The sequence below is a fragment of the Epinephelus lanceolatus genome, chromosome 17, assembly GCF_041903045.1.
Source record: "Epinephelus lanceolatus isolate andai-2023 chromosome 17, ASM4190304v1, whole genome shotgun sequence".
NCBI classification, from domain to species: Eukaryota; Metazoa; Chordata; class Actinopteri; order Perciformes; family Serranidae; genus Epinephelus; species Epinephelus lanceolatus.
The window spans coordinates 33,295,457-33,320,510 of NC_135750.1; the positions used below are offsets into that span (position 1 = coordinate 33,295,457).

General features: G+C 40.9%; 1 protein-coding gene across 1 annotated transcript in view; it reads left to right on the plus strand.

Moving 5' to 3' along the window:
- thada (THADA armadillo repeat containing) overlaps positions 1–25,054 on the plus strand; it is a 122,373-nt gene that overhangs the window by 38,946 nt on the left and 58,373 nt on the right. The window contains exons 27-28 of the mRNA XM_033613828.2: positions 7,240–7,329; positions 12,787–12,918. Of these exons, the coding sequence (XP_033469719.2) occupies positions 7,240–7,329; positions 12,787–12,918 (222 nt within the window). The remainder of the gene's footprint in view (positions 1–7,239; positions 7,330–12,786; positions 12,919–25,054) is intronic.

Consider the following 25,054-nt stretch of genomic DNA (forward strand, 5'->3'; position numbering starts at 1 on the left):
GTTTTCTATACCCCCAAAAAAGGGTGTGGTGAAAAAGGGGCATGGTGTTGACATTTTGCCAAGTACCTGCATGGGCTGGTCTAGTCCATTGATTTCCAACTGGTTCAGCACAGGTTCTAGTTTTCTCCTTGATCATTAGTTCAAGGTCCATACAGTTCAATACATTTAGCATCACACTTACGTTTGGCCATGTTGTTGAGCTAGTTTGCCATTTCTGTCTGTTCACTCACTCTACAGCAGGAAACGGCACTTTAAAATAAAGGTTTTGTGCCGTAAATTCATTGTGCTGAAAAATGAAGTGTATTTTTGACAAACTTGACATGTTTGCGAGTCACTTGCAGTCCATTCAGAATGGAACCATCACCCACTTTTGGACTGCGACCCACCAGTTGGGAACCACTGGTCTAGTCTATACCAGAACAATTAGAAAAATCCAAGTTTTCCACGTAAGACATGATGGCGTCATTTGCCTTGTTATGCTAAGCTAGGCCAACCCAACCCTGTCCCTGCTCCAGCTCTGTATTTTATGGTAACTAAAATACTGAACATGCTAAACATCAGCAGGCATTGTTATTGCCACTATTAGCATTTTAGCATGCGAGCATAAGCATTTATAGCCTCTCAGAGCCATTAGCAAGCTGTAGGCTGGAAGGGCCTGGACATATGCTGTGTTTTTGTGCTCTCTGATCCATTGTTGTCAAAGTAGATGTGTGGAAAAATGAATACACTTGTTTCTGAAACTTTATCCAAATGTTTCCTCATCTTTCACAGTATAAACGTGGTTCTTTATAAAGCGGGAATGATTTTACGCGGTATTGTTCCATTATTTGCAAAGGAATAGTAGTACCAGTGTCAGTAGTGTGGCAACAAGCAGGTTAAGAAAGAGAAAATGTTAAGATCAAATGGCTGCCTCGGACATTATTTCCTAGCAGTTCTTGCCAGTTGCATGGCATATTTTGCAAATCTCTGTTATAAATATGAGCCCTTCGTTCATTCGAAAATGGCTCTGAGGCTGCGTGCTGATGTTGCATTGACAAACCAATGTAGTGTTGCCTCTTATCATTGTAAGCTCTTTGGTAGCACCCAGCGTCGGACTTAACATTTTCCAGGCAGTAAAAGACGTTGCATGTGTTGCAGCCCTACATCTTGTTTAACTTGTCACCCCACTGTTATTTGGTAATGTAACAATTTTTAGTGGACTGTACACCAAGAAACCAAAGTATGTAAAACGTTTATATGATTGATATATTATTGGCCTCCCCAGTCGAACTGATACTGACATCCATCTAGTATTCAGAGCATGTTAAAACAAACATGAACAATAATGTACTATTTGGCTGTAGCACTATGTGATAGTCGTATTGAGGTCTATATTGAGCTTGGAGGTGATTTGTTAACCCTCAGATAATCAAGGGTATAGTTTCACAGGGCTCGGGCTGTGTTCCAGGAAGCTCTGTCTGGTTCCCTTTACTGTATTTCTATTGGCTGCTTCTCTGAAGGCCTTTGAATAACCAGCCAAGGCTGCTCCTGTTTATCTGGTCTGTTTTCACTTGTGTTTTTACTCTGCCCTCCCTGGCTTTGTATAGCTGACAGTTATCTCCCCGTCCTCTTGTCTGCTGCTTTCTTTTTATTATAACTGTGTAGGGTTATTTTTGTATGCATGTGGCTGTGATTAATGACAAAAAGAAAATTTGCATTTGAACTCTCATGTGTATTTTAGAGTCTCCATAATGCTTGTCTGTTTTATTTTTTTAGTATTTTTAGTTTAGTAATAATTATTTTTATGTCTCAATAGTGCACTTGTAAAGGTTGGTTGTCATGGCAGTAAATCTCATTGTATTGACCTGAAATACAGAAGTGTGTTTGTATGAGCGAGAAAGCTGCAAGTCATTTGAAATTGTGTTTTTGGGAGTTTGTCTTTTCCACAGTCTGTTGTATGTCTGGTCTCTGTTATTACCATGATTTTACGGTTGTGATCTCTGGCAGCAGTAAATGCATTGTGACAGCTTGTCCACTCTAATATTTGGCTGCATGTTTGTAAGGGGTTCTTGGTCCACTGAAGCTGGAGCATAAACACAGTTCCATCTGACACAAACCCGTTTATTTGCAGCGTTGTGTGTATTTGTGTGTTCGGGAAGACTGAACTACTTCTGCTGTCTGTGGGAATTTCAGCTGTGTATTTTACATAGTTACTTGAATCCAGACATATTGTTTGCTTGTGGATTGTCATTCCACTAAGCCCAGGCTTCTCTGCTCCGTGACTGTGCATTGATGTTGATCTGATATCGTTGCTGAGATAAATGCAACTGTAAACAAGACTGACAGAGCAAAGATAGCTCTCTGCATTCCAACCAAATCCTCCAGCTTTATCTTAAGCTCGCGTCAACTCCTCACTTTCCACTACATGTGCTCTTGGTCATGCAAAGCTGTCCATATTAATGTTACTTAGGTGTTTCAAAAAACTAGAATGGGAAAGCTGTACTCATAACTTAACTGATCGATTTACTTCAACAGATCTGCGTTTTGCCAGACAGCCTTGGTTGACCTCCCCGAGGCTTTTTGAAACATTAATCTTTATATGTTTAAATGTGGAGCTGTTTCTCTTCAGAGAATGCGTGACCTAGGTCAAAGACACCTCAGCAGGATTGCTTGTATAACCCATTATAGTGGTGTATAAAGTGTCAGGTCTTTTACTTAAGCAAAAGGACCAAAACAACACTAAACTGTGCATTCCATTACACGTCTGAGTCCAAGTGAAAGTCCTGTGTTCCAAATCCTGCTGTAAAAGTATAGTATAATCACAGCATGCCTGCAGGTCCTCCTATAAAGTCTTAAAATGTGTTCAATTCAATTTTATAAATACTGGGCCATAAAAGTCATTAAGTAGTCTTAAATTTGAATTTGGGAATTTGTGAGGGCTTTATTGCCACAAACATTTTATCTAATTTCGTGTATTCCTCTTTTAATTTAGTTTTGTGAAGTCAAATTCTTCAGCAAGAAAGTCAACATTTCTTATGTTAAAACATTTTAAAGCTACCATTGAAGCTAATACTGTCTTTAATTTATACTCTCACTTACCTGTTGTACATTGGCCTAACTCACTCTAATAACCATATTCCTACATTAAACCTACCTCTGCACAGGACTTCATATATAGTTAGCATATGTTAAAGCTAAACCATTTATGCTAAGAAAAGAGTGATTTGTCCCAAAAAGGTCTTAAAAGGCTCAAAGAAAAAAAATGTAATACAGTATTAAATGTTAAAGTACAAAAAAGTGGTGTCTATAACTGATATATTATTATGTATTACATTAGTAGAAATTTAATACTGCAGCATTTTACTGTTGTAGCTGGTTGAGGTGGAGTTAGTTTTGGAAGTTTGGAAGTTGAGTCCAGTGGTTACAGTGAATCTGCTACCAAAATATTCAGTTTTTGGCTTTTGTATTTGCTTTTCTTGTGAAATATTGGATAATTTTGCCTCTTTGGGGCCTTGAACAATTATTTAATCATCTGAGATGTGGTGTGAGTTGCTAAGTTTTGGAGATCTCAGCAGTAGCGAGATATCTGTCTTTTCTCAAGTATAATAGAGCTCGATGGCACTTGGCTTGTGGTGCACACAGTGCAAAAAAAACAACCCCAAAACAAAACACGTGAAAAACAGCAATTCCAGAAATCATCACCAGTTACTCAAGATAATCTTCAGACCTTGTTGTGAGCAGTTTCATATAGGAACTGTTTTCTTTCTACTAAACTACACCCACCAACTATATCACAACACAGAAGGAAGTGTGCATCTACTCATGGATGAGAGGCTCGTGCATGTGATGGTGCAAGATGTACACATTAATAGTGTCCTCCTAGGAGCAAGCAATAGATACACAAGGAGAGAAGGCAGAAATCTCTATGGTCGATATCTCCAACACTCACAACTCACACCAGAACAATCTAGATTGATAATTAGCACTACAGGTAGGAGGAAAAATATGTATTTTTGATTTTGGGGTGAACTGTCCGTTATAGTCTTAATGCTACAGCTGTGAGCCCACAGACATGACCAGGCCTCTTCACTTACACCTCCTCCTCTCTCGTCCTCTGTGACCCTTACCCCTTTTACCCCATCTAATCTGCTCCGACACAACCTCTGACCTCTGTCCTCCAGGCAGCAGAGTCATGTCAGACTCAGAGACTCTCATTAGAGAGCGCAGAGGAGGGCAGGGAGGGCACACACATACACACACACACACACACACACACACACACACACACACACACACACACACACTGTATTTGCACATGCATACAGTGAATGTTAAACATTTAGGGACAGATTTCAGATTTAGATTATCTTTGCACTTATTTACTTGCATACATGCAGTGAAAATGTGCCATTATCCTCACACTTTATCTGTGTGTGTGTGTGTCAGGTCACAAGAGGTGAGTGTGTCATATCCAGGTTGAAAGGAGTTCACACATGACTCACTTTCTTACCATGACAGTGCCTGCTGCTAACTTGAACCAGTTCCAGAGTGTGTGTGTGTGTTTTTGTGCATTAGTCCAGAATCCGTGGCAGTCTTGACTTGAAGCAGTCTGCGATCTCTCCAGGCTTGTGATCATGTGCTTGGCAGAGTAGACCTCTTTGCTTCAGAAGTGACTTGATTTAGACGGGCAGAGTTAAATAAAAACTTTATTGGCCCTGAGGCTGAATGGCGGTTGCAGCAGCAAGACCGCCAGTGTTAAATATAAAGTTTGTCATTTTATTGACAGTTGTGTATGTGTGTGAGAGTGAAGACATAAGCACAAACACACGTGACCGTAACACATGTACGAGTTTATGTGCACACACACACAACTATTTATTTCTGGCAGTAGCAGGGTAAGCAAACATAAAGGCAGGATTTGTTTTGGTTCAGAGTATTTGGCACAAGACCATGCCTTATCAGTGTAAGCACTCTCCATCGTTTCCCCTGCTCTGCTCCTTGTTATGTCACTTTTACAGAGGGAGACTATTCAGAACATAGGAATGTAATCATGACTATCAGGAAATTTAATTAACTGAAATTTAATTTGGATCAAAGTAAATCCACTCGTACTTGTTTTTAATGTTGTTCTCTGTTGACAGTGATTCATGATGGCAATTAGTTTTGTACTCTGTAGACATTCTGTGTTGCATTTTTTTAAATTACAGTGTTCTTGCTCAAACTCCCAACACATTAGGCTTCTGTCTAATACTAATGGCATCAATAATGCTTTTGTTTTTTAAAATAACATTTCATTCCACATTTCATTTCATGGTGTGTCTCTCTATATGGGTTTATCCTGAACATTAAGAGGACCAACAGTCAGTCATTTGTCTTCATATTTAACTGCTGAAAAGATGATCTTTTCATAAAATTTGGCTGTCTGTGTGGTAGAAATAGGGCTGTGGATTGTGGCTAAAAATGTCATCACAATAAAATTTTTCATATAAATGGATATCGATAATCACGCTAAAAAAGTCAAATCATTATTTCTTTCATGTTTAAAGACTGATTTTTGCTCCAGAGTTAAAGTTGTTACTTGTCAGAACAAGACAAACATTTGTCAACAGCAGAACATTTTAAAAAATGGGGTGGATTCAAAACAATTATATTCAAAATAATTTCAATACATTACTCTGTAGATATCAGCTTCTATACTCTTTGTGTCCGTGGGGGCGGCAGGTAGACAAAAATGAGGAAGTACACTCTGCAGTTTGAGCAACAGCCCTGGAGCCAGGGAAAATTATGTCATCTGGTGGATTTGAGCTAAGAGATGATGAGCAGGGTGATCTTACCATTTTTGCCAGAAACTGTTTGCCAGAGCCTCACAATCCGGATGTCGTTTTCACAACGATGGTGTTGCTCCAGAAATAGCTAGTAAGTGGCCATTGAGTTAAGGTTTTTGTGTCTAAGGACTGTTTTAATTGTCAGAAATACACATTCATGCTCAACGTCTCTTTCTGTTTTTTGGTAGTCCTACTGATGTTTCACAATTTATGTGGTATAAAGGGGCACTGCACATTTTCTGTATCAGAATCAGTTTACTAGTCACAGGGAGTACTACATAGTCTGAGAGCAGATGGTCAATGTCTACAGTGCCTTGGGGGGAGTAGTCTCGGCTTCGGTTTGCAGACTACAGATTTTTAAGAGATGCTATAATGTTGAATTATGGGAAAGTTTAGGATCCATTGTTTTTGAAAACTGACCCACACTAGGGGCTCCAAGTCAGGATATCTCAGCCTCAGTTGCCTCAGTTTCCCAGTTTTATGGAAATGCATTACTGAATGCACTGTTTGTGCTACAGCAGAATCTGTTAAAGAACTACACCCACAGTCATTGATTATTGGATTTGAATACACTTTATTATCAGAAAGAAAATCTGAAATTGTCCTGCATCTCAGGTTGTCAAATGTTTCACATAAATACAAAACAACATTTAACCAAACAGAAAAACACACTATAAACTCTACAAATCATGCAGACATCATGCAAAGTGGATACAGTGCAACAAATGAATCATTCCTATAGCATTCAGTGTTTGACCCAGGGACACTGAGGCTACTGAGAAGCCATACTCTGATTTAATAGGTCGACAGTCTTTTCAGATTTGCACCAAGTCACCCTTTTTAGCAACACTAGCTGCATGGCTCTATGGAGTCCAGTATCACACCAGACAGGTGGTCAGTTGGTCGATCCATCAATTTGGTCCAGCCTAAAATATGTCAGCAACTATTAAATGGATTTGCATGAAATTTTGAATAGACGTTGATGTCCTCTCAGGATGAAACCCTTTAAGTCTCCTGACCTCTGACTTGACACCAGTTGAATGGACTGATATGAAATGTGGTATGGATATTCATCCCCCCTCAGGATGAATTGTATTAACTTTGGTGACGTTAGCTTTTTAGCTCAATCCTCTGCTACAGGCTCACAGCACCACTAGTATGGTAGTAGATTCTTAGTGTGGTAAAAAGTACTGTTATAAAGTTTTATAAGCCTTAAAACTTTGGAACCATTGCCAGACACTATGGAGTCCCAAAGTCCCAAAACATATTTTTTTTTTATCTTGTCTGCATAACATATAAAAAGTATAGTGTTTCAGGACTTTGGTGGCCCTGTATGTAAAAACCGGCTCTTTGAAATTTCTTTCTTCTCTGGGTATGTACCTCAGTGGCCTTATTATTGTTAATAAATTCATGCTCTTTCTATCTCTCTCCTCAGGATGACGGGCCGAGAGTTTTTCACTCGTTTTCCAGCTCTCTATCCGTTCCTTCTGAACCAGCTGGAGGAGGCTGCAGCGACGGTGGAAAGGTGAGGTGGTCCTTCCTTAATCCACACACATGCACACTTCACATTCAGCCCTTGCCATGGCTTTTCACACTCCCTTGATTCCATTATAGGTTTAATTTTACTTAAATTTAAGCCATACGAGACAGCTTTTTTGTTATCTTAAGCTGATTAAGCAGTGGTGCTTTTGTGCTGCGAGTCCTGAAGTGAAGAGGTGAAGTAAGTGCAACTTTTCTTCAGTCCTGAAACTAGATTGTGGGAACAGAAGTGGGAACATGAACTATGAACTCAGCTATTTGCTCTAATCAAGTAATAGTGCCCTAGATTGACTTCTCATGTGAGCCTTTTTTCTCAAAGTATCACTTGCTCAACTTCTTGACTATTTGCTCAAAGACTAAGACTTTACGACTGAATAAAGTAAACGTCTTGTTGAGATTTAGTTTTGTTTTTCACAGCGGGGAGGTTCATTGGCCTTATCTTTGTCAGCTCAGCCCAAACTCCCTCTTTAAAAGCATCTGAGTTGTCCAGCAGCTCCCCAGGCAGCCTTATCTTAATATGGATCCAATTAATTGAATGCTGTTTGAGACCGGCTCTTTCACAATTCCCCTCACTCCCTTCAACCCTTGTTAAAACATTTGCAAATTTCCCACGGAACCAGATCCCAGCTGTCTGACTTCCCACATCATCTCAGCGTATCGCGCCACCCAAACAGACCAACCGCATCATACTGTAGCAATACACAGCAGGACAAGAGGCAAGAGAGCTGCTGTTAGTGGTTTGAGACAGTCTTTGTGGAAGTTAAAAGTGCATTCCCAAAATAGGTCACAATATATGAAAAGATTATAGAAATGAGCTTTGGAACTGTAAAGTTGTACTGTGTAATCCATCTTCCTCCACAAAAATGCTCTCCCCAAACAAATACCTCTGAATTATGAATAAGAAACAATCCTGTGTTCAGAGATAGTTATGTGACGTACAGACAGCTGGAAGCAAAAACAAAATGTGGCTGTAATGTGCATGCCGATAAGCAGCATGTTGTGCATGCATGTGCACATGTACAGTACATACACACACTCACACAGCTACAACAGATATAACAGCACCTGCAGTGGGCTAAGAATATCCTGGATTGTCTGTTATTCGACCACGCCTTGGATCAGGGCACAGGGACTTTTGTGTATCAGAGGCTTTACATGAGTAATAAATGATGTCCATGTGTGGATGGATTCTAACCTGGCAACAAGTTTGCTGAAGTTACGCCCAAATGTTCATACTTGGTCCTGACCTGAAACGAGAAGAAAAAGGTCACATTTTTTGTTTACTTATTCATTAATAACCAAAATTAATTAATTGAACACCACACACGTTCCCCTCTTCATTCATACCTGTTGGTTGCTAGAAATGGTAAATCGCAGTGATGTTGCTACTAGGTACGCATCCTGCGTCCCTGACACACCCTGTTATTTTCTCTGATAATGCTACATTACAAACAACAGATCCGTGTGTAAATCATGGATTCACTGTCCTCGTGTGACTTTACTTATTTTGAAAATATTTCTCATGTCACAGAAACCACTGAGAATGAAACTTGTGTTTTGGATGTTATAATCATACTGTCGGTGATGTGTCGGTGTTTTTGTTGTGGTGCGCACAGATCTGATGCTTGCCAGTCATCACCGGCTCTCTGAAAATCTCTGTTGCCCATCGAAGGTGGGGGTGTCACCAGGGCGGCACAGAGGTCCCAGCTGGGGACCGCAAGACAAGACAATAAACTTATATTTTTAGGTTCATAAAATGTACCGTAATTCACTAATATGTAGGATATTACTACAAAAACTCAATCTTAAAGATTAACTTTGGCTCTTTGCCTTTATTTTGATAGGACAGCTTCAGACAGAAAGGGGATGATATGCAGCAAAGGGCTACAAGCTGGCATTAAAACCTTGGCCGCTGCAGCAAGGACATAGACAATACATGGGGCGCCTGCTCTACCAGGTGAGCTTCTGGGTGCTCCAATGTTCCTGTATTAATTATCACAATATAATTTTCCTTGATAGAAATTTAACATAATATAATATTTGAAAACTGCTCCATATAATTAAACCACTCGAACACCAGAGAAGGGGCGCACTAATGCACCTTAAACACTAGTTTCTACCTGTTATTAAACAGAAGAAGAAGACGAGAAGGCCACCAAGGCTTACCGTCACCATGCTAATGAGTACATTAACATTATAACTATAAAATCCTAACCTGGTGCTGTATTTGGCCACTTTATCAATGCACCAAATTTGGTTTTGATTTGAATATGCTTGAGCTCTTGCTCAGCTAAGGAGACTTGACTTCTTCGTGAAATAATAGTGTTTGTGCTTTTAATGTGGCGTGTAGATTCATCAGAATAATTTCAAATTCCTAATGTTAATATCTTGTTTATATCTGAAACAATTTCAGGTCAGTGGCCACATTCTACACTGCTGTGCAGTGATTTGTTGCAGTACAAACACTCTTATCTGCCACTGCTTTCACGACCAAAGAAAACAGTTTTTGTATCATATTCCAAGTACTTTTCTCTAATTTCCTAAACAAAACGGGTGATTTATTTGTCTGAGAGCTAACCAAATGTTAAGCTAAAGCTTTGGTTTACTTTAGAGTTTCTCTTGAGTCTCTGCTACTGCTACTTCATTTAAAAGTCCTCTTCTAAATGAAGAATAAAAATGCGTAAGGTCAGTGTTCTGTTTTTGCTGTCTTTAAAAATAACCTTTTCATCAAACACCCGGGTAGGGGGATGATTGAGGAGTTTGGGGAGAGGGGGCAGACATTCGTGGAAAAGCTCAACATGGAATTTGAGAATGTCATTAAATGCCACGGAGTCTCTCTTTCATCCTGTCAAGTGTTTCAGCCCCCAGCTGTATCCCAACAAGGCCTAATATGTTTGCAATTCCCCTCTATCTGCCCCCCCCTTCTGACATCACATCCTGTCAGGTTATGCTTGACTAAACTGTGACACTAAACACATTAGACCAGTTACTAATTGAGCTGCTATTACATTTCCCATCTTGCCGATCTGTGGTACTCCCAGCGGATGGTTCTGTGTGTGTGTGTGTCTGTGTATGTTGTTGAATGAAGTAATGAAAAGCACAAGTTGTTTTCGCAGGGGGTCTGTTGTTCTGTTTCTGTTCTATGAGATCCTCATGACTAATGACAGGGCCCGGAGGACATATTGCTCTCCTGACACACACACACCCACACACACCCACACACACACACACACACACTTATAAAAGCAGACTTTCCATACTTAACAGCCCTACACAAAGCTCAACTGCAGGCGCTCCCATAATGTAAACACTGTTTTCCCATGATATTACCGTATTATGAGATGATATTTTTAGCTTACACACTGCTTAAGTAATGCTGCTAAAGTTGAAGTTGTTTTATTAACACCAAGATAAAAATCCACCAGTTCCAGAAGATACAAACCTAAACCTTTGAGGAGTTGATCTCCTCTCTCACAGAGCTGGACGCTGACAGCAGGACAAGAAGAAATAAAGCTGTCCTGAGGGCGAAGCATGGCCCCTCTTCACATTAGATATCAGATATTCGAACAGTCAGTTTTCCTTACTTTGTACTGTAGTTTGAGTTCTTGTCTCTTTCTCCATTTTCCTCCCTCCTTTCTTCTCTGCGAGTGGGCCAGAGTGAAACTGTGAAACCGCTGGCAGAGACGGACAGTTTCCATTCTCACTCAGTTGGCAGTGATGATATTTGGATGGAGGAAAAGAGGGAGGTGAAAAGCTCAGTTCAAGGACGGATGAGGAGATAACTGTATTAGAGTGTGGATGGTTTGGATATGCAGCCTGTATTAAAGAGCTAGGGGACTTGAGGCCTTTTATATTTTGATGTGGAATTATGATTATATATGATTCCTATGGGAGATACACCCACTCTCTTTCTTGCTGAGAGTTATGCTGCATTCATGTGCTCCTCAGATGGTCCCATTTCCCAAGTTGGGAAGTCTTTTTTCCGACTCAGTTGTGTTCATGAGTTTTAGATCTTAATGTGGAAACAACATGGACGCTACTGAGGAGGTTTTTTTTTATTGCTCAGGTCATTTAAAAACATGTTGATAACAGTTTGAAGCTGTTTATTACAAAGATATTTTGTCCCAGACTTTTTGCCACCCCCATGTTTAGAGCTGTGTGCAGATAACCTCTGAATCATAGAGCCTGCTTATACCTAGTATTAACATGCGTTTTCATGATCCGAACACAAGTTGACAGTAGAGACATATTGCAATTCATATGTGTGTTTATCATGCGTCTCCACTTGACCTCTTGGGTTCAGATTTTGTTACTGCCTAAGTCACTTAAGCTAGTGGGTCATAGGGCCACGTGCACAGTTATTATATACACAATCTTGCTAGCTGCTCGCTAGCATGTTCGCTAGTCTAGAAATTGTGCAGCTATGGATAATGCTGCCAGCAGAATACATGTCTCCTTTCACAGGGCAACACTTTGTACAGCTCGAGTGAGTAAGGACAACTTATAGACCGTTGGCACCAGGTTAGCGCACTGTCACCAAAACAACCACCACATCCTGCATTGATGACGTAGTCCTGGTCAGATACGTATCAGGATGCATTAGCATTTACACTACAAAATATATGTGGTCAAATGTAACCCAGGGCGACCCGGCAAGTGAGTGATTGGATCACAATTCGTGTTGGTGGTTGTTTACACGTATTTAGCACTGTCCTTGTCATTGGCTTAATCGAGACACATGTGAGTACCAGGTATAAACAGGGCCATTGATATGCTCTGAATATCGTGTAGAGCTCGGTTACTTACTGAGCTTTAGAGATGCTGGTAGGTAGACTTGTGGCTTTTTGGACAGAGCCAGGCTAGCTGTTTTATCTGCCTCCAATATTTATGCTAAGCTAAGCTCCTCACCTGCTGGCTCTATCTTCATATTTAGCTTACAATAGTGATAGTGAATTTCTCATCTAAGTTTCAGCAAGTAAGCTAATAAGATTAATTTCCCAAATGTCAAACTACTCCTGGAATGCAGATGTTTAAAAAGATTGATAATGGTCTTCAGAATTCCTGACTCCCATGCTTGGCAAAAGCCTGCTTGGTTTTAGTCATAAATTTAAAAAATCGTTGTCTCTGACCATTTTACAGGAAGTTGACGGACCGCACAGCTAATATGAACACCATATATTGACATGATTAAAAATGTGCATGATAATAGCTGAGATTCCTATCAAATACTTGTCTTCCAAGTTGTTTGTGAAGGGCCTTGTTAAGTGTATTTGTAAGGCCTCATTTTACATACGTAAAATGTCTTAATAGACTTCACAGGCCTGCAAGTAATGATTCCCAACCAAATCCATGCTCTCTAAAGGTGTCAGTATGCTGCACATTTCCAGTCACATTAATTGTGCACTGTTAAAATCTGACTGGCTGTTGTTATGTGTGTGTTTAGTGACAGTGGTCAGGTGAAGCTTCACCCCAGTCTCTTCCTGCTGCTGCTGGTGCTCAGTCGACTCTACCCTTCTCCGATGGATGGATCTTCTTCACCTCTGGGACTCGCTCCTTTCATGCCCTTCATCATTAGGTGGGTGTCAACGCTACACACACAAGCACAAACATATTTATATTCATCACACACACACTGACTACACATTTGACACCTAAACACAAAGAGTTGTCAACTCCCAACTGCTCTGATAAGCCTTTTCCATTGGTACTTTTGGCAGCAGCGAGTCCGATTTGATTTGCATTTCCGTCCCCAATTTAAAGGCGCCAAGTTGTGCCAAGGCTCACTGAGTCACACCCGAGATGGAACATCTCCAGAGTTGGGCCAAAATGCGCCCTGACTACTTCCAAGCAGGTTGTCATGACATCACATTGGGTTTGTCATCATTATTCATAACACAAATAAAGGAACCGTTAGAAGAGTGATGCCCATATATACATACAAATGATTTAATTTGCTGTGCTGCTCAAACATTACCAGCAGCTTTCATAAATTTATAAATAAGTTTTGTTTTTTTCTGCATGTTACTCAATGCATGACTTGACATCATGAATCACTTAACACACCTTAAATGTCAGTATGATAACTTTGACTATTGCATTTGATTGTATTATCTCTCTTGCATGAAATACGCTTTAGTGATGATTGGATCTTAAAGTGCTTAAAAATGTATATTGATTTCAAGTGGAGATTGAACACTGTTAATATTATATTTCCCCACCTGGAGAGAAAAACTGGCAGAGTGTTGTTCTGGTGTGCTCCAGCAGCACTTCAGCTATCCTTATGAGACATTGCAAGCAAGCTGGAGGAGATGGGCATGAAAAACTCCGACAACAGTAGGATAGTTGATGATCACAATAACACCAGCAGGGCAGACAGAAACGTTCCGTTGGTTCTAAAGCGCAAGTGCGTCATCAGTTAAAGACACAACCTTAAGCGCAGCTCTGTTGTATGGAGAAAGAATTCTCTTCCACAGTGGACTGACGCACCGAGTCAAGCCAAGTCAAGCCAAACCAACACGTGTATGGAAAAGGGCTACAAGAGTTCCAGCAGAGTTGCTTAATACAAAATGCAGTACAGGCATGGGTGTAATGCTCTTCTTATCAGCACCTCCCTCCTTGTGTCATTGCTAACAATAAGAATGTGTTTCCAGTCAGCTCAAATGCTTATATAAAGGTTTGAAAAAAACATTAGCATAGGGAACGTTCTATCACATCCAGGAGGGTCACGCACCTGCTCTCTCAGCCGTGATAAACCTCTCAACAACGTTTCTCTGAACCAGAACTCTTTCTAAGTATAGAACAATGACCAAGACAAAACACCTGCAGTCTAAACATTAATGCACTTGTGTGAGTTTTTTTGTTTGTTTTATTTGCACAGGTGCTTCTATGTATTTTTTATGAGCTTGTGTCACATCATTTCTTTGCTGCATTTTTTAATGTTACACTTCCCAGAATCTAGTTTAAGTATCATCATATAGGAAAGTTGCTGAAAACATTTTTCATCTGCGTGTGACTTTTATGTTTCTGCTCACTAAGACAAAACACAACTCTGGTCTGGGGTAGTTATCCAGCAAGTTTCTGTGTTGTTCCTACCGTCTTGTGTCACAGCGGTTGATTAGATTGTGAATGGATTTATCGGAGCTGCGCTCATGGTTTACTGGGGAGTAAACCATACAGGCAAATGGGAAATTGTGGTTACAGGCTGCATTTTTCACATTCCTGAGATGGAGAAATCTACAAATATTATGCACTTGCAAATAGAACATGAGCATGTATCTCTTAACATGTATTTGTGTTACTGTTCCTGTGAGAACCCTCATTCACCGATGTGATTTCGTACCTGCAAACTTAAACCCTCCTCGTCACAGCCACATGCCTGATCTAAACCAATGACTTTTAGTTTCAACCCTTGAACTAAGTCATGACCCGAGAGTGACAGCTCGTTCTACAGGTCTAAAATGGGACTAAAAGTACTTTTCCAAAAAATACCATTGGAGTCTAGGTGTTGAGGTGGAAGACACTAGCCCACACCTGAAGACTTTTAGAGATGTTGCTTTTATCACCTGGCATGCCAACAAACACAGCTGGAGATATTTTGTGGATGGAAAGCTGGCGTAGTTGGAGCTCAAGGAGATAATATGATCGACCTCATATGCTCCCAGTGCAACTCATGCTCTCAGGTTAACAGAAATGGGCTTCCACTCAATATGTATCAGAGGGAACACCCTCCCCCAAATGTCAAACATATCACACTATATGTTCAGACAAGCTTTTATGTGGTTTAGGGTTTTGTAGGTTCAAACAAGGTTATTGTGATAAATGCAGAATTCTTTCAGCTGGAGAGGGTGGAGTGTGCTGTTCATCAGAGGTGTGTGTATGTGGTTGTGTCTCTGAGTTTGTGTGTCTGTGTGTGTCTTTGGGAGGAGCGGGGGGTTGGGTTAAGACCTTGAGGTTGGAATGCTCTACTGACGGTTTAGATAACAGCACTTGGTGGATATTTGTTCGTCCATGTGTCCATTACTGCAGGATGAATTGTAATCACTTTGGCAACCTTTGAAGGATAGTTTCTTTTTTTTTAATTGTGTCCATACAAACATTAATAATAGCTGCACTTGCTGTAACCATTTCTCCTGTTTTTACTGGCCAGTAAAACATCCATTTCTTATGCCTTTTCAGTGTAAGTGATGGAAGACAAAATCCACAGTTCTCGCTTCAAACAAACACACATTCTAAAGTTCATGTGGGTATCTGTCAAAGATACAGTCCATTTAGTCTGAAATTCGTTCCTATTGTTAGACTCTCCACTGCAGCTCAGCAAGGAAACGCTGCCAGGGGAAACACAATAAGGGAACTTTTAGTCTCTATATACAGACTCTACATTCAGTGAATGTAGAGTCTGTAGGCAAACCCCGAAGATCTTGCCTCCGGAAGAAGAGCGGAAGAGCCCTGGTTTCCGGTTGTAGGCTGTTTGTAGTCCGTGTGATATTGATCAATCACGTTTGAGCCAGCTGCAGTTGTTGCCAGGTTAAACGGTCCGTGCAGTGAACTAACGAGGCAGAACATAATTGCCGTCACTGCAAACTCTGAATCCATCGCAATGGTTCAGCATATTTACTTATATATAAATGTAAGTCGGAAACGGAAATTCGCCTCCTCCACCCAAATCAAACCGGAATGCCAAAAAATCGCGGGTCTGGCCCCAGAGGCTGTATCACCGTCTGCCAGAAGTCAAACGCCGAATTCAGCCGATGGGTTCCAAGAATGGGGAACTTTAAACTAAAAAGACTAACTTTACTAAGACATCTGCTTGGATAGAAAAGCAAAGTCCCTCCCTCTGACATCATCAGTGTGCTGCTCCTGTGCTTCTTAAAAAAAATCCTCTGTGCTTCTTCAGAACTAAGCTAGTTTTCCAAATTGCAGTTAGTACAATTAAACAAAATCATTTTCAGCTGCTGTAGGGTTAGCAAGTTAGCTTGCTAAGCCGGTAAAAGCAGGTATTTACAACTGAAAATAATATTATCCTTAATCTTTTTGAGTTGACAGTAACCTCGCCTGTTGGCAAGCTTACTCGTTAGCATGGTGTACCTCTTAGCAAGCTAACTCGCTAAAATTCTAGCCTATTGGCAAGTTTACTTGTTAGCATAGCCAACTTTGTTAGCAATATTACTTGATAATCCAGCAGTAGCTTGTAAAAATTTTGTTAAATTGTACTTACTTCAGCTTGGAAAACTTAGTTTCAAAGAGGCACAAAGAAACTTTGAAAACAAAAGTTCAGGAGCAGCACACTGATGATGTCAGAGGACTGTGAATGGTTGTTGCAGTGTTGATCCAGGAATACAATGTGGGATGTTGATCCAGGAGCATGTCCTACTTGGCAAAATCACTTGGTGCCTTGATATTATCAGTTTGAACATTGTCTTTATGTTGTATTTAATTCAATATTGGTCAAAAAGGATTTGCAAATCATTACATTCTGTTTTTATTTACTTTTAATATAGCGTCCCAACTTTTTTGGAGTTAGGGTTTTAGATATTAACTACAAAATATGTATAAACAGATATTATTGTTATCATCAGTGATCTTGAAAGCTTCTCAGAGGAGCAGTGCACTAATATATCCATGTGTAACCTTTTGTGACGCTGTTAATTAAAACTGGAGAATCTCTTATTTTCCTTAAAGGAGCAGTCTGTTAGATATAGGGGTATGTAGTTGGCATCTAGCAGTGAGGATTGCAGTTTGCAACCAGCTGAAACTTCTCCTGGTTAGGATTCCTTCAGTGTTCATCGTTCAGGAGGTTTTTACCAGGAGCAGGAGCTATCTGCAGGTCTCTCCCTCTCCCAAATAAACAGACTAGGTGATTTATACTAGTAAAAATGCTGAATAAAGCAATTTCACGCAAAAAAAAAAACAAACCCTCCTGTGTTTCTGACACTGCTCATCGCAGAGGGGCCAATGTGGAAATGCAAAATAGCCCTATCTAGAGCCAGTGTTTGGTTTGTCTCTTTTGGGCTACTGTAGAAACATAGCAGTTCACCATGATGACCTCTGTGGATGAGGACCTGCTCTCTATGTAGATATAATCAGCCCATTCTCAGGTTACAAAAACACAACGATTCTTATTTTCATTTGATTATACACTAGAGGAAACACACCTATTATACTATTTTTGCCAGTATATCCCCTTAAATCCGACACACTGGACCTTTAATCATAATAACATGCCTAGAAAGCTCCACTCTCAGTGAGACACCATTTGTTTGCTCTGTTTACCTTAACAACATTTTGGTCAGAAGGAGACAAATGGAAAGTAAAGTGGAGTCACAGAGGGACTTTGAACATGAACCATTTGCCTAAAAAACAGTTCATTTCCTCCAAATCAGTTACTCCTAGCTACTGATGAACTGATTTACCAGACTTCTTATTTTAACAAATCAGTAATTTAGTGAAATATTTAAGTAAATCCTTTTAAAAATCCATCTGTAATTGGTGCAGTTGACTGGTCGATAGCCTGAGTGCTGACTTTCTGGCTGACTCTCCCTGTCAGAGAAAGTATGCTGCTCACACATCCACCCAAATGAAGCCCACATGTTGGAAATGTTAAATATAGCCCAGCTCAAACTTCTTTGGCTCCAGCCATGTTTCTCTTCACCAAGCCCCCCATCCCCCAACTCATCTTCACCAGGCGTGTGCGGACGTGTCTGATGGGGGCGACGACTGTCACCCCGGCCTCCTCTTCCCTCTCCTCATATGATCTGACCTGCCCACCTTCAGGGATCAAATGTAGCTTGGCTCCTCTTCTGTTGACAGGACGGCGCATCAAGCCTAATAATTCTTCCTGCATATCCCTCCATCACACCACACAGCATTTTATCTTAACATCCCCCGCAAGATTTTTGACATTCTTCGCTGCCTAGCCTCTGCATGCGTCACACCTGCCTGGATAATGACGAAAAGAATGATGGGGGTGATGACAAAGAGTGGGAGGATGATGACGAGCAGACACATTTATTCCAATAATTAATGGATGCTTCATTCCAACCCTCGACGTCTTTACAGTTTGTCTTATCTCCTCCAGTGTCTCTCTTTCAGCTTCTTTCATTTCTCTCTCCCTCGTCCTCTCTCTGCTTTAATGCTCAAGCCTCAGAGTGCTGAGATAGTGATTTATGTCCTGTGATATCCAGTCCAGGCATCTCTCCTTGCTCTCTGTGCCTCACTCCCTTCCTTTCCTTTCTCGTCCTCACTGACTCATATCTCATTTCTCTTGAAAGGGCACGGTAATGCCCATAAACCACAGTGAGGCTTCAAAAAGGACCACTGTCATTTCCTTCCCAGCAGAGATGCCATATATTCTCCCTCAGTGCTCACATTATTTTGTTTGGACATGGACTGTGAAAAATTATTTGTTCCACGATCAAATTTCAAAATGTAAATGGATTCGGTACTTATGTGTTAATCTAGGTTCATCAGCACTCAGAAATACTAACAGTAGCTCAGCTTTAGCGGGGTATTATTAGAAGATACAAGAGGTGCAGTTTAATGCCACAGTGTCTTTTTTTATACTGCCACCGGGGGCGCCAAAGACATTTTCAAATTTTACACATACTGGTTTGACACTGAATGAAACAGTTAAAGGGACAGTTCACCTCAAAATTAAAAATACAGATTTTTCCTCTTACATGTAGTGCTGTTTATCAGTCTAGATTTTTTTTGCTGTGAGTTGCTTATTGTTGGAGATATTGGCCGTACAGATGTCTGCCTTCTCTCCAATAAAGTGGAACTAGATTGCACTCAGCTTGTGGTGCTCAAATTGCCACCAAAAAAAAAAAAAAAAAAAAACATTGAAAAACTAAACAGCAATGTCTCCAGAAAGCATGACCTGGTTGCTCAAGATAATCCACAGCCTTGTTGTGAACAGTTTCATGTACACACTGTGTTCTTTCAACCATACTGCACCTGCCAACCGTGTCACTACACAGAAGGAAGTGTGCATCTACTGTTAGCTCACCTAGCACCACTGAGCTAGTTAATATACGGCATAGCTGAGGAGGAAGCCATTAATGTTTACATCTCATCCTGTCATGAGAAGGAGCCTCTCGTCCATGAGTAGATGCACGTTTTCATTCTGTGTGGTGTTATGGTTGGACGGTGTAGTTTGGTACAAAGAAAATAGTGCCATCTACTTCCATGATTATGAGAGGAGGCAGACACCTCTGTGGCTGATATTCTCCCAACACTCAGCAGCTCATGCCAAAACAATCCATACAGCCCTAGAGCTAAGAGAAAAGTGTCAAACAAAGTAAAATAATGATAGTGTTAAAACAGCTACATCTTGTTCATATGAATGAATTAAGCAAAAAAAATTTTTGATTATGTCGCTGCCTCAATTCCTAATATTTTTTGCGACAGTTTTTGATGCTTGGGCCTATTTAGCCAACATTGTACTGTCTTTGTGGTGGAAATTATTTTCCCAGTTCTCTAAAATTAGGCCCAGATGAGCCTTAACCATGCCAGTCAACAGTCTGACTATGACCCCACAGGGGACGGCCCTGTTTCTAAAATTACACCCTTCCAAACTGTCATTTCCTTTTGCAAAAGTGTTTCAATGGGACAAATTAGCACAGATAGTTAACATATGGGCCCCAAATGGGGGCTGGGAGGGGTGGAAAGTGAAGAATGGACAGAGATTTTGATCATTAGACATGCTGTGTGTGTGTGTGTCACTGAGGGAGAGAACGCTTGTGCACATAAATTCACATGTACAAGCGTGCGGAGCTCAGGAATGCAAACTGTTGTCTGTGTTTTATACAGGGTCTTAGGTTGTCTGTCTGGCCATAGGTGTGTGTGTGTGTGTGTGTGTGTGCGTGTGTGTGTGTGCGTGTGTGTGTGTGTGTGTGTGTGTGTGTGTGTGTGAAACACAGGCATGCTAACAGCAGGTGGAAAAGCATTTGTTGACAGTTGACTTGTTGGTCCAAACAGTCCTCTCTCTGTCAAAGTCCATATTGATTTCAAGCCTCTTGTCTTTTCCTGTCTCTGTCAGACCAGCAGTAGATTTTTGAGAAATTATCTTCAGAGCTCACAAAAAATTAAACACATGTCCATAATTATTTGCAAGCACTTCTTGGCTTGTTTGTCTTCCTCACACAGATTGTACACAGCCATGTGTTTGTGTCTACTAACGTATCTGACCCTGTCTCATACCAAAACCAAAAAGCAAGCTTCCATCTCATCTTGTAAGCATACCGTTGTAGTGATTTATCTGTTTTTCTCTGGAACCTTCTGTTGAATTTCCCACAGTGGAGCTGAGCTGCTTGTTTGGCCTCCACAGCCAGGTTTCAGGCCATCACAGATCCCGTGTGTCCTTGGCTGTGCCCCCATGTGACTGTACGAGCATACAGTACATTGAATAAGTTTGTTGCAGTTAATTAAATTGAGGCTTTCAGGCAGTGCATATTCCTTGAGTGTACAGTATGTTCTTTTATACCGTAGACGGTCTAAAGGCCAGTCCACACAAGCATTATGTTTGGCACAAATACACTGCCTGGCCAAAAAAAAAGTCGCCACCTGGATTTAACTAAGCAAATAGGTACGAGCCTCCTATTGGATAATTACTGCATGGGCGATTATCTTTCAGCTGGCAACAAGTTATTTAACCCCAACTGGTGCAATGAGTTGCTTCTCATTTCCTAAACAACCATGTCGAAAGACACATCCCGTGGTCGTGGAAAAGATGTTAGTCTGTTTGAGAAGGGTCAAATCATTGGCATGCATCAAGCAGAGAAAACATCTAAGGAGATTGCAGAAACTACTAAAATTGGGTTAAGAACTGTCCAACGCATTATTAAAAACTGGAAGGATAGTGGGGACCCATCGTCTTCGAGGAAGAAATGTGGCCGGAAAAAAATCCTCAGTGACCGTGATCGGCGATCACTTAAACGTTTGGTGAGATCAAATCGAAGAAAAACAACAGTAGAACTCAGGGCTATGTTTAATAGTGAAAGTAAGAGCATTTCCACACGCACAATGCGAAGGGAACTCAAGGGACTGGGACTGAACAGCTGTGTAGCCTTAAGAAAACCACTAATCAGTGAGGCTAACCGGAAAAAAAGGCTTCAGTTTGCTAGGGAGCATAAAGATTGGACTCTGGAGCAATGGAAGAAGGTCATGTGGTCTGATGAGTCCAGATTTACCCTGTTCCAGAGTGATGGGCGCATCAGGGTAAGAAGAGAGGCAGATGAAGTGATGCACCCATCATGCCTAGTGCCTACTGTACAAGCCTGTGGGGGCAGTGTTATGATCTGGGGTTGCTGCAGTTGGTCAGGTCTAGGTTCAGCAACAGTATGTGCTCAAAGAATGAGGTCAGCTGACTACCTGAATATACTGAATGACCAGGTTATTCCATCAATGGATTTTTTCTTCCCTGATGGCACGGGCATATTCCAAGATGACAATGCCAGGATTCATCGGGCTCAAATTGTGAAAGACTGGTTCAGGGAGCATGAGACATCATTTTCACACATGGATTGGCCACCACAGAGTCCAGACCTTAACCCCATTGAGAATCTTTGGGATGTGCTGGAGAAGGCTTTGCGCAGCGGTCAGACTCTACCATCATCAATGCAAGATCTTGGTGAAAAATTAATGCAACACTGGATGGAAATAAATCTTGTGACATTGCAGAAGCTTATCAAAACAATGCCACAGTGAATGCGTGCCGTAATCAAAGCTAAAGACGGCGGTCCAATGAAATATTAGAGTGTATGACCTTTTTTTTGGTGGTGACTTTTTTTTTGGCCAGGCAGTGTATATGACCGTCTCTGATCTTTAGTCTCTGGGTTGTTTTTTCCCCTACATGCCTTTTTGATGTGTAATTCGTATAGGCAGCCAGTTCAGATTTATAGTGAACAGAAAAAAAAAAAACAAATAACAAACTGATTTGAAGAAGAAAAGTTTTCCTCCCAGATGGTTTTCATGTACGTTCATCTGAAAACTACATTGAACTCCTTAACACTGGAGCACCTCAGGGCTGTGTTTTGAGCCCCGTGCAGTTCTCTCTGTACACTATGTAGCCATGACTTAATCGCCATCATCAAGTTTGCCAAGGACACAGCTGTGGTGGGCCTGATCAAAGATAACAATAACAAGGACCTGCTTCTGTATGTCAGCAAAACTAAGGAACTGATAGTGGAATTTGAGAAGATGTAGGAAAGGATCTTCGCCCCGTAATATCAATGGGCCCATGGTGGAGAGGGTGAACAGTAGAGCCCTGCGTGGGACTGTTTTCTTCATCCCGCTCCCGCTGAATTTCTGACCATTACCGCCCGCAACCGCAACGTGTGTGTTACACTCCCACCCACTCCCACAATGTGTGTGTCCACTCCCGCCTGCAACTCTGAGAATTTATGCCCGCACAATAATAGAGATGCATTGATTTTGCGTCTTCTCCCGTCCTGCAGGAGAAAACACGTCATTTTATAGGCTATTAATAAAGAGATTCGTGTTTGTTTCGTTTCCCTGGCCTGCATGTCTTTTGACGCACTGGTCAGGAATAGCGCTCCTATTTCATTGTTTTCATTTAGTTTTTGATGAAATAAAGGCTGTTTCATATTCTATTCTCCTCCTCTGTATTTTATTTATTTTTCTACCTTTATATAATCACTCAGTGATTGAGCACATAAACAGATTGCCAGATCAGCAGATAGACAACACTACACAATAAATTTAAATATAACTTTGTTTTATCAAAAACTTTGCACCATTACACGGCACATAAAAATAGACTGCTTTGCAAAAAATACAATATGATAAACGACATGAAAAACAGCAGTTTTAAAATTATTAGCCAGATGTCGCAGGTATGTTTGAAAAAAATAAGAATAAAAACATTCAAACTTAGGCAGCCTATGCTCAATAACACCGGCATCATCACACCTCTTTATGTAGCCTAATTAACAAATAGCAACGAGAGTAGGCTGTGAGTGGCTCAAATAACACTAACAAATAACATAAAATAAACAAAGTTAATGAATGAAACGAATGAATTTAACAAATGAATCACTTGGCCATAATATTGCTGTAGAGGAAGAGATTGTTGCTGACCGACTGCGGTCCCAATCCCGTGTGTCTCTCTTCCAAGATGCGCCCACAGAGACTAAAGGCCCGCTCTGAAGGTGCACTGGATGCGGGGATACTGAAGATGAAACGCACCAGCTTTGAGAGCGCTGGGAAGTAGAAGGCTCAGTGCGCCTTCAGACCTTGTTTGAGCTTCTTTTCCACATCATTTGCTGACTCCATCCTTTGACGGCATATGACATTCGGAATTTAAGTTAAGTGCAGCAACGAAGTACCTCCACTAGTGCCCTGGTAATGAAGCAGCATTCTTTTGTATTTGATGTCTTGTGTGTCCAATTAATTGTGTAAAGCTTAAGTTGTGAACAATCGCTAGCGTCCGTACTTTTCCAGCCCCATCAGGTAACTTGACAAATGTCATAGTGATACTACCATCATTGCCATAGTTGTATCTGTTCATATGAACACTATCAACACCTACTAATGACTTACAGGGTTGTGCCATTACATAAAGATAGTATTCAACCACTACCCTGTGTAACTGAAATGATATTGAGCCTTGGTGTCTGCATCACTGACAGCCTGGCCTGGGCGCTGCACACTAGCTCGGTGGTAAGACAGGCGAGGCAGAGACTGTTTCACCTCAGACGCTTGAGGAAATTCTGGGTATTCCCTGATATACTGAGGAATTTCTGCTCATGCACCATCAAGAGCATCCTGATGGGGAACATCACAGCCAGGTACAAATACGGCACTGTACAGGACTGCAAGGCCATGGAAAAGGAGGCGTACAGCCGTACATCGGTGGCACTCTGCCCTGTCTAAAGGATATTTACAGCAGGTGCTGCAAGGATAAGACTGGGAAAATCATTAAGGAGTACAGCTGTACAGTGATGGCTGTAATGGAGGTCAGGTTATTTGAGGATTTGATCTTGAGCTGTTTGCAAATATAAATAACATTTTATTAAGATTGCCCCTTTCTTTCAATAGCAGTAACTAGCTCTGACCCCTGAGATCCGTCATCCTCCCTCCTCCTCTCATCTCATTCAGGACTTGGTCATGTCCTTCCCTCATGTCAGCTATGGCAGTGTTATGACATTGGATAAGGAAAGACTATCAGCTTGTAAACAAGGTTAATTTTAGCTTGCACTCAGGGTAACCGGTCACATTCACCGTCAGTGGTGGATACTGTAAATGACCGTGTGAGAAAAAGAAGAAGAGGGAGAGAAAAGTCTGTGGTAAAACAAACACCATTGAATACATTGTTTTCTTAATAGATATGATTTGAAAATGTTTGATTCAAAATTTATCAGTCATCAGCCGTCCTGTTTAGGTTCTGATCATAGAAATACTACCCCCTCTCATTCTATTTTCACAGTTCTGATCCTACAGTATGCCTCTGCAGTGGGAGAGGGGGATAAAGAGGGAGAAAGATGAAGATGTTACATAATGTATGCTCAAAAATAGCAACCATCTGTCCAAATTAAAGAAGTCATAGGTCAACATTCCTAACTCGAGAATTTATCCATGACCTAATGTGGCTGGAGTTTAAAATAATGCTGATAATACACAGTAATGAAATAATGTTTCATAACAAAGTTGTGGAATAAATTAAACTCAACAGTTCCAGCAACAACCCCATGACC